The 10,824-nt window shown below is 41.3% G+C and overlaps 1 protein-coding gene across 1 annotated transcript; it reads right to left on the bottom strand.

Moving 5' to 3' along the window:
* Positions 1-643: 643 nt before the first annotated feature.
* atp6v1ab (ATPase H+ transporting V1 subunit Ab) lies at positions 644-10,225 on the bottom strand. Its single transcript, XM_006794531.3, has 15 exons — positions 10,083-10,225; positions 7,190-7,291; positions 6,794-6,922; positions 5,328-5,542; positions 5,105-5,242; positions 4,861-5,012; positions 4,607-4,769; positions 4,420-4,528; positions 4,128-4,250; positions 2,924-3,038; positions 2,744-2,807; positions 2,449-2,652; positions 2,221-2,315; positions 1,611-1,782; positions 644-1,355 (listed from the first exon to the last, which is right to left on the bottom strand). Exons 2-15 carry the CDS (start codon positions 7,269-7,271, stop codon positions 1,263-1,265), a joined length of 1,854 nt encoding a protein of 617 aa, XP_006794594.1. The 5' UTR covers positions 7,272-7,291; positions 10,083-10,225; the 3' UTR covers positions 644-1,262.
* Positions 10,226-10,824: the final 599 nt, after the last annotated feature.

Below are 10,824 nucleotides of genomic sequence, written 5' to 3'. Positions count from 1 at the left end.
AAAAAGTTTCCTTGTCTGATGAGTCTTGATTTGCGCTGTGACATTTGGATGGTAAGATCAAACTTGAGCATAAACAGCATGAAAGGATGTATCCCATCATGCCTTGGCTCAATCATTCAGGGTGCTGCTGCTGGTGTAATAGTGTTTCTTGGCACACTTTTGGCCCCTTAGTATCAATTGAGCATGATTTAAGACAACAGCCTACCTGAGTATCATTGCTGACCGTATCCATCCCATTATGACCAGTGTACCCATTTTCTTACTGCTGCTTCCAGCAGGATAACACACCATGTCTCAAAGCTGAAATCATTACAAACTGCTACCTTGAATGTGACAATGAACTCACTTTTACGCTTTATACTTTTTTGACTTTGAGGTACAAATTATGCTACTTATTTAAACTATTTTTATTATGTTGTGTTTAACTTGATATTTAACTGCTAAATTTACATGAGATTAAGACTATTTTATATTAGATTACAAGCACTAAGATTCAGCTGTTGTTTTTAACCAGTAGTTATACGTAAATCGATCCTGAGGTCAGGAGACTACACAGTATGTGTGATATGTGGGGAAACCAGTTTAACAGCTCCAGCAGTATCATCAGAAACAATGAAGTCAAACAGGCAACAACACCACAATGACTGTTTTTTTTTCTCATGTTTTAATTCTTTGGGAGTAACATGATGAAAGCACTGGACAGCAGAGCGTTGGACTCTTACACATTCACACAGCAAAGTACACAGCACTGCACAGCGTGAAACACAACCATAAAAACAAAAACGAAACAAAAAGAAACAAAGCCTTTACGTCAAAATGCTGGCAATAAATAGACTGATCTCATTAAATTTATATTCAATACTCTTCTGTACAGATGGTCTGTGAATTACAATACATCAACTGAACAATCCTCTTCAGGAAGAGCAACACAACACATAGGATTCATGTAAACAGAGAAAGGAATTACCAAGGTGAAGGGATCCCTGTTTCATACACACATCTAATTCACATACACGCACACATGATCGATGACCATGCAGAGGATCCAGAGTGTGCCGATACGAGGCAACGAGTAATAATGAATACAGTACATCTTTCTCTTTTCCCTCCACATGAAATTTCACATGCACACACTCTCACACGGTGACTCACAGAGGAGCACAATGGAGTACAGATAGTTTGGGGGATACATGGAGATGGAATGTGACTCTGCAGTGGAGGGGTCTGAGATGAAAACTCGAAAGATTGTGACTGGTGGGCGCCTATTCCTCCAAGGTACGGAAGGCGTTCTGCATGTCCTCCACCAGCTGTGCATACTCAGCCTTGATCTTGGCTTCACCCTCCTTAACCGGGTCCTACACGGAAATACACAGGAATAAAGTGTCAAAGCTCGAAAAGAAAACAATCTGTGTTGGCTTATTTAATCCAACAGGTAGAAAATATCAATTTTAAGTTAGCTTTTGACTTCTTGAAATCTTGCTGCTTAAAAACTAACACGGAAGAAAAAACTTCTAAACCAAAAAAAACAACAAAAAAACAAAACAAAAAAAACAGATGAAGGAAGAACAGAAGAAACATATGGTGGCTTTTGCATGTACACCTGAACACACCTTGAATTTCATCGAGCTGATCCTGTAGAGGATTTCTCCCATGTGCTCCCTGATTATGGCCCAGGTGATTTTGTTGTCGCTCTGAGCTGTGGTTTCCACCGCGTGCCGTGCCATGTCATAGAACGCTATCATGTTGGAGAGAATGCCCACTGTCTTGTAGAAAGGACAGAACCTGAGGAGATTGACAGCAAAGAGTCAGGAAAAAAGGAGCTAACTGTAGATTAGGTCAAGAAACGGGGTACTTATGATTTATAAAGAGTAGATCTAGGGCCAGACTTACTGCTTTGCAGCAGCAAAACCTGGGTTTTGCCGTTTGTTGGTATTTAGGGACAAGAATATTTAAATCAAGTGTGCAAACTGATTTACTAACGTTTATGACATTCAATTTACAGCTAATACTGTGATACCGCGATTGCAATGATATTTATTGCAGAAAAAAAGCATCTTATTTTTTGGACCTGGACACTATTTTGGCCCCGTTTAGTAAATATGCTGCTATTAATCTAACGAACTCCACACAGAAATTACCCAGCAGTGAATCATCTTCTTTTTCAAAATCTGAGCCAGTAACATCAGTTAAGGTTCAAGTCACGTAGGCTATAAATGTTACCTGTCATAAGGAGTGTAACCGTTCTGCTGCAGGAAGTCATCTTTGATCAGTTTGGCCACTTCCAGTGTGATTTTATCTGTTTCTGCCAGTGAAGCCTGTCAGAGATAATGACACCTTTATTTATTCATGTGAAAAGACTTCAATGAATTTCTGAAACATGCCAAAATGGAACCAGTGAACAAATTTTTTTTAGGATCTGTTTCTGGCTTTGTCTCTGTGGTAAATTACCTTTCCGACAAGCTGCACAATCTCTGCCAGGTCCTCTTCCTCCTGCAGAATCTCCTTCGCCTTGGTACGCAAAGGTACAAATTCAGGGAAGTGCTTGTCATAATATTCATCCAGGGCGCGGGTGTATTTGCTGTAGCTGATGAGCCAGTTGACAGATGGGAAGTGCTTCCTCTGAGCCAGCTTCTTATCCAAACCCCAGAACACCTAAGAGGGGAAGAAATGGGGGAAATAATAAAGCACATCTGATTTTATAAAGCTGATCCAGTCAGCGTGGGATCAGAAGGTGATCCTTTACCTGAACAATACCAAGTGTGGCTGAGGTAACAGGATCAGAGAAGTCACCACCAGGGGGCGATACACTGGGAAAAAAAAGCACAAACATTTTCATTAAATTGCTGTATTCAACTTTTTGTTGCCTCTCAAAAAAAGATGTGCAGAGTAATGTCTCCCTCTAGTGATGCAAAGCTGTACTCACGCGCCTACAATACTGACGCTGCCTTCCCTCTCTGGGTTGCCCAGGCACTTCACTCTTCCGGCACGCTCATAAAAGGAGGCGAGTCGGGCACCCAGATACGCAGGATAACCACTGTCTGTGGGCAGATGCAGGAAATAGCTTTTTATGCTGTGCCAAGTACCACTCTGCTTTTATTTTACCAAAGACCGAAGCACCAAAACACACCAGCTCCACTCTAATGAAATTCGAAGCTGTCAGCTGTTTTCATACTGTCGCTTTTGCAGTTTTACCTCAAACAACACAAAATGGTTTAATTCATTCTTATGGGTCAATATTTGTTCTATCTATATAAAGTCAAATGAAGATAAGAGAATGGCATATATGTAAGTCGCATATTAATTCATTTTCCAGATTTCAAAAACTTTCTATCCTCATTTCCTGTAGTGCATTGTGAAGCTTGATGCAATCTAGTTCTCCACTAAGAAGAGTAGAAACGAATGGAGTGCTATTTATATAGTGCACTCATACATACATTCATGAGGTACTTTATTCTATAAACGTTAAGTATTCTATCTACCTCACATCGACGGCCAATTTATAACTACTAATTAATTTAGCATGCATGTCTTTATACTCCTGGAGGACGCAGAGAGAACCCATGTAGGTAATGGGAGAACATGTTAACTCTATACAGTAGGGCCCTAGCCAGACTCAAACCAGAATCTTCTTGTTGTGAAGCAACAGTGCTAACCACTGCACCACTGTGCTGCAAAAGTAAACTTACATTTCTAATTGTTGCTGTTTTTCTATAAACAAAAAATACACTGCAGAAGCTTGAGAATGCCTTTTGTTCAACGGGCAGGTTGTTTCAGTTGCTCTGTTGTTTTTATTTAAATGGCTGTGCTTTTAAAAGTGAAAATATGCAGCCAGGGTCTATGTATGAAAATAAAGCAAGCGTACTGTTCCTGTTACTCCCATGTATATCTTTAGAAAACCTGATATGATTGTGATGAATCTTTTGAACATTTGTCACAAGCCCCTCCTGCTGTTGCGTAGCTTAGGTGAAAATTGGACTAAATCCACCCTCAAAAGACTCTGACTGTAACCAGCTAAATCTGTGTTACAATAATTAGGAGATCCTTGAATATTTTCTTCCCCATATTAGACCCTAACATTGCGCCCTTAAATTTTAAAAAGCTTTGCTCACATGAGACTTCAAACTTACCAGCAGGCATCTCAGCTAGACGTCCAGAAATCTCCCTGAGAGCCTCAGCCCAACGGGAGGTGGAGTCGGCCATCATGCTCACGTTGTACCCCATGTCTCTGAAGTACTCAGACAGAGTGATTCCTGCCAAAATAAACTGAGTTAGAAGGCACAGCACATGTGAGCCAATTAAAAAGAATCACACGAGGACAGTGAGTGAGCTATCCCTTAAGAGTGAGTGTTCTTCATTATAAGAGGATCGCACAGTTAGGGTGAGAGATAAAAAGTACTTTAGGGTACTGTTAACAGTCACCTGTGTAGATGGAGGCTTCTCTGGCAGCTACGGGCATGTTGGAGGTGTTGGCCACCAGCGCTGTTCTCTTCATGATGCTCTCCGTCTTTCCATCCACCTCCATCGTCAGCTGTCGCCCAAACAACACTGTCAGTTACCTCTGAACAATAGTTTACTTAGAAAGGGGTGCCAGTACACTGCCACTTACTTCAGGGAAGTCTCTCAATACTTCTGACATCTCATTTCCACGCTCCCCACAGCCTACGTAGATGATGACATCACTGTTGGAGTATTTGGACAGGGACTGGGAGATGACAGTCTTTCCACAGCCAAAGGCTCCTGGGATAGCTGTGGTTCCTCCTTGCACACATCTTCAAACCATGAAGAGAAGAGATTAGGAAAACCTTTCTGAAACAAAAAATCATCAAGGGTAAAAGGTCTGAGGGAGAATTTGAGACTCACGGGAAAAGGGCGTCCAGCACTCTCTGTCCGGTCAGCAGCGGGTGATTGGCGGGCAGCTTCTCTGTGACGGGCCGCACTTGTCTGACAGGCCACACCTGCACCATGGTGAACTTCTCCTTCACGCCTTCAAACTCCAGCTCCATCACCACATCCTGACACAGAAACACACGCAACATCAGCACAAATCAACGCCTCACAAGCTGCTCGGAAATTACAACCGCAGCTGTAGGCATGTCAGACTCACGGTGATATCATAGTTTCCAGGCGGAGCCACGTAGGTCACGGTGCCTCTGTTTTTAGGAGGCAACATGATCTTGTGCTTAATGAGGGAGTTCTCGTACACCATACCGTAGATGTCGCCGCCTGTGATGTGACTGCCAACCTAATAGAGTGAAAAGAGATGTACAGTAAATCTAATTCACCCGACATCTCAGACTTTTCAAGAAGAAGTCTCTACGAACTCCTACCCGCAGACTCTTGCTGGGAGAAAACTCCCACTTGAGGTCTCGGTTGAGGGCTCCAATATTTACACCTCTGGGAATGTAGATGCTTTGTGTGAGGTCATTAATGTCCTTCAGAGGTCGTTGGATACCATCAAAGATTGAGCCCATGATTCCTGGACCCAGCTCGACTGAAAGAGGTTTGCCCGTGCGGAGCACAGGATCACCCACAGACACACCAGCTGAATTCAAGCTCAGAAAAATCATCAGGGTTTGGGTGAATTAGTTACCACCTGAGGACTAAGATAACCCCAGTCTGATTATTTTATAAGCAGCAAGGTGTTCAATAGTCTTGAACTCCCCCCCTCATTTCTTTATATTTTAGCTGGTAAGTGGGAAATGGACGCAGAGATTGAAACATTTTCAAACATGCAGGGAAAAACAGTATTTGGCAAAACTACAACCTCGAAAGTCAATATTTGGCATGACCACCTTTCTTCTTCAACACAGCCTGAACTCTCTTAGCCAAAAATCTGTTTTCACTACAGACATGACTTTAAGATACTGTTCATCTGCTGTAAACAGATTTTAGGTGTTTTTGTCCTCCATTTGTCAAGTTTCCTCCAATTTCTTAAGGACACACTGCATGCCCTGCTGTGGTTTTTTGTGTTTTTGTGACAGGCTTCTAGTAACAAAGTTTCTAAGCTGTCTGTCATGTATAAACAACAACAAAAAAAACCTGATTTGTCCCTCGAGTTACGTGCCTTTTTTTTAAGCTTGAATGAGTCAACAGACAAAAATACATTCCTTTGAAAATAGTCAGTTACAAGGACTAGATTGAAGAGTCCTTGTCCTCTGAAAGACCTTCGGAAAACACGGAGAACTCAAGGCTTGCTCAAGACTGCTTTAAAAAATACAAAATCGTTTTGGTTTCTACACAGAAATGGAATGTCTGTTATATCCAGATTCACACACTCTCATTAGGAATTTACGGCTGTGACTTAATCCATCCAGTTACATAAAAGATTATTTTTTTATAGTAAAGGGTACAGTAGCTTTTTCTAAATTGATTGACTACGTCATTAAATACGTTCAGTGATGACGGTCAGTGATGACCCCAAAACAATCTGGGTAAAAGACACAGGATGCCTTTGAAACGCTCGAGCATCATTATCCTTACCACCAGTTAGGAGTGGAAGTATACTGACAATTAGATAGTAATTACAGCAGTAACTTAGTTACACTGATGTTATTAATACTGTCCTAAACAATGTCACCTGCAGCTCTATCAAAACTGGTGCAAGAAGCATAACAAATGGTGCACCCACTTTAGTGAATGTACCACAAATCCAGGGTGGAAGAAAGAGACTGAGTAGCATGAAATGGAGAAATCCTGCAACCAAACCCTATCTGACTGTTTATATGGACATCTTCTTGTTTCAGGATCAACTTTTATAATATCCCATAACAGCAGCGTAATAAAATAAGGATACATGTCTCTTCATAGACCTGGATGGTGGCCATGTCTCCCTCCAGCCTGATAATCTCTCCCACCAGCTCACTGTGGCCGACACGGACCAGCTCATACATGGCTGCTCCTGCCATGGCCGTCGCTGTCACCACTAGAAGCACAGATGAGATGTAACCATAAGAGTGGTTGCTTTTTGTTTGACTGAAATGAATTTCGCTGTTTGTTGTAAAAGCAAAGTTGTTGTGCTTTTGTAGGATAAAATAGTGCTCACCAAACCTTATTATTGTGACCGAGACTGAGAAATACAGACGTGGTTAAATGTGTTTGTGTCATTACACCTCCTCAGTTTTTTCTGGAAAGTGGTAATAATGTGTTAAATATGAAGGAGGAGTTTCATAAGGAGTGTGTGGTGACCGACCTGGTCCGGAGACTCCGTGAACGTATCCAAACTGGCTCTCCCTCTCCTCATCCCTGATCTTGGGCAGCTTGGACATGTCCATCTTCACGTTTATTAGTCAGACTGGAAGAAAAGAAACATAAGCAGCTGTTACTGACAACAACTTCCCTTTTTGTGACAAATTTAAAATGACAAATTAGTTCATTTTCAGCATAAAGCCCCTACGAGAGTTCAATTCAATTTACTTATATAGCACCAAATCACAACAACAGTTGCCTCAAGGCAATTTATACTGTAGCCTAAAGACTCTGCAATAATAAAGAGAAAACTCCAACAATCCTATGACCCCCTATGAGCAAGCACTTTGGCAACAGCGGGAAGGAAAAACTCCCTTTTAACAGGAAGAAACCTCCAGCAGAACCAGCCTCAGGGAGAGCACCCCGGTTACCATCTGAGGACAAAGATAATCTCCGTTTGATTATTTTTCTAAGTATCAATTTGAAACTTCTCATTTTCAAGTTATTGCATTCACAAACTTAGGTGCCCATGGTGCCTACCCAGCAGCAAGTAAATGGGAATTCAGCTGGGAAGTATTTTTGCAGGCCAGTCGAACTTTTATTTAACCACGTAAAAAGAAATGTTCATGTTTAGAGTGGCTGGATGGGTAAAACAAAACCTTATGAGGAAATAGGAGAGGTAATAAAAATACTGAAAGTTAAAAGAACACCAGCACACATCTGAAAAATTTCAACGTAATTACTAGTGAAACGGTGACCCCCGGTGGTGAAAGTTCAAAAGCGGTAATTACAAAAGCCACCTTTAATGTGCTGATTCAAAAACTCACAGCAGCTCACAAAAAATTTTTTGTTTTTCTTATAACACATACACATTCCGTGTATTCAAATGAATTTGGACTACCTCTGTGATGAACTGGCAACTTGTACAGGCTGAGTGGGTAAGCAAATGGATATATGAATTTGGACTTTTGACCAGAATTGGACAAATTTATATTATGTCATTATGAGTTCATTTAAATGTTTTCCTGGCATTATGCTGACTACTCTATATTGTCTCCCCCTGTAATAACCATGGAAACCTTGAAGAATGCACAGCATCACTGCTCAGGGCTCCTTGTCTTGCTGCAGTCTCAGCATCAGAGGTAGAAGTAGGCCACCTCACCAGCCAGTCCACTGGCCTACTACAGTCAGTCAGTGTGGCACATCCGGCTAACATTAGTGGGGGATCCCACTGCATCCTCTTTTTTTTTTTTTTTTCACATGAAGAATAGGGTGCATCTTTCCCACATCAGGCTGTTCCTTTTTCTGCTATATTTATACCTCACAACTCAGCCACATGCAGCTGTAACACAAGCACAAGCTGCCATGAGTCGTGACACAGACCCATCCTCACAAAGCGCTGCCTGCAGATGCTCTGCACACATTCAAGATCAGCTTTATCTGCTAGATAATATATTCATTATTTGCAGTTACATCAAGTAAATATGCCTATACTGTGGATTTCTTTTTCTGCCCCCCTTTTCTTTCCATCTTTCTACATCTATGTCCTTTATTGCCCTTCCTACTGATGCACGGATCTTCCTGCTCACGCTAGGCTGCTTGGCCATCTGTGCTGGAATAAAGCAGCTCCACCTATTGATTAAAGCAAGAACTGCAAGAGAGATATACATAGGAAGGCTTCACTGCTCAAAAACACCAGACTAAATTTACTGGTTTTAACTGGATAGTACTGGTATTATCCAGGGAGCTCACCTGGAAAACCTGTTAGTGTACCAGAGGCAAGTCTCTTCCCATTTGATTAATAACATCACAATAAATAACAAAATAATTACACATAAAACATCAAATATGTCTTCTTCTAAAGCAGCACAATAATATTTATTGGAATAATTAACTTTTGTATGTAATAAACCCACAGAGTAGCACTTTTTCATAACTTCCAGATACAACAGCTATGGAAAAAGTATTCTACATGACAGTAAGTCATATGATCCTGGCACATGACTGGCTGCCCTCAATCTATGAGTCTCTTTAAGGAAGTGGAAAACCAGCATGGTGAAAAACTGGGAAGTCAAACTCATAACTGTCTATGTGGAAACTCTGGAGATTTTCTCCCACCCGACTGCAGTACTTCACATATTAAAGACAATTTACCACAGCATTAATATACTAATGTGGGCAACAATTGACGGCAAAAAGGGGGTAAAGTCTCCTGTTGGGACCAAATGTTACACCGATAAAACAGCTTATCAGACAGCAATTGAGGAGTCTGTAGTGAGTTTAACCCGAGTGCCCCTTCTGACTAAAAGGGTAACCTGTATGAGATGGTGTCTGGGTAAAAACAGGCTCAGTAATGTTACATGTAAGTGAGGTGATTCTGCAAAGCATCCTGACATGCAGATGTTAAATGAAAGCCCCATGGACGCAGGTAACGTGAGCTCACATACATAATACCGATTGACAGTCATGTTGGTAATAGTAAAGATTTAATGACGTAAGAATGACCCGGTAGCCTGTTTATGACCTATGATATGCAGAAATATGTGCATTCGCTTTGAAGGAGTGCACAATATTCGGAACTATAAACTAGCCAGTTGTTTAGCCACAACAGGAAGAGTCTGAAATCCGAATAATAAAGCCGGAAAAAATTATGTTTGTAATTTCCACTCGGGCACATTTTGTCCTTACGTTAACAACAAGGTTAGCTAGCTGTGTGTGTGATTAGGTGTTGTGAAAATGATAGCAAGACTGGTTTGTCGGCCTGGGTGGAAAAAATGCTGTCTCTACTATTCTGGTGCATAGGGATTGCTAAACGGTTTCACCGTACACACGCATCCAAATATACTTCGTAATATTAAAACGGCGTTAAACGTTAAAAGGAAAAACGGGATATTTACCGTGTGGCTGTGAAGTGTCCGTTTACTGTCTTGGTTCGAGAGAGGAACGCTGGCTGCTGCGGAGCGTGACAGCGAGCAGAGATCAGCTGACTTCATTCACTCACCGCTTGCTTTTACTGCGGGCTAGCGGCAACTGGCGCCATTTTGGATCCTCCCCTGGACTACCGGAAAGCTTTCTAACTGGTGGATATTTGTGGTCATTTAACCTCACTTTACATAAAGCACGACTCCGAGCTCATAGCTTCTCATATTGTTGCTGTAAACCCTTGTGTTCAATTATGTTTTCACCTTTGTGGTAAATTGGTTTTATGGGAGACTACATAAACTTTTAAGTACACCTTTTGTGAGCGAGCGTAAACCCACAGTAATGTAAGTTCTGTTGGTAGGCAACGATAAACAACCTATCTATATGCTACATTACATAGATCATAATGAGCCACGGCAGCTTATCTCTCATGTTGTTTGATATCTTTTCAGCAACGGTTGAGCCAAAATGGAGGTGCTTTCACAATTCCCGGTGTATCTTTCAGGTGGTTTAGGAGTAAACGATGAAAATGTAATTTTGATAAAATACATTTATTTAAATATGTATACATACCCCCAGTTTGCTTGTTTGCTTGCTTTTGTTTTAATTGTTTTATTTATTTATTGGGGGGTGTATACGTTTCTCCAAACTACAAATTTACAGAACTACAGGGCTCATAGGTTTTTCTTTCGCTTTCGTTGTGTAACAGAAACTCTC

This window comes from Neolamprologus brichardi, chromosome 9, assembly GCF_056152115.1.
Source record: "Neolamprologus brichardi isolate AB-2024 chromosome 9, ASM5615211v1, whole genome shotgun sequence".
In the NCBI taxonomy this organism is placed as follows: domain Eukaryota; kingdom Metazoa; phylum Chordata; class Actinopteri; order Cichliformes; family Cichlidae; genus Neolamprologus; species Neolamprologus brichardi.
Note: the sequence above shows the minus strand (reverse complement) of the source record. Positions and strands in the feature narration are given on the sequence as shown.

Bases quoted from the DNA above. Each gene is read 5' to 3' on its own strand.
- atp6v1ab (XM_006794531.3), bottom strand. From the start codon at position 7,271: ATGGACATGTCCAAGCTGCCCAAGATCAGGGATGAGGAGAGGGAGAGC. The intron at 4,529-4,606 runs GTAAGTGGCAGT...TTTGGGCGACAG, and splicing joins TATTGAGAGACTTCCCTGAA to CTGACGATGGAGGTGGATGG. The intron at 1,356-1,610 runs GTGTGTTCAGGT...ATTTCCGTGTAG, and splicing joins TCAGCTCGATGAAATTCAAG to GACCCGGTTAAGGAGGGTGA.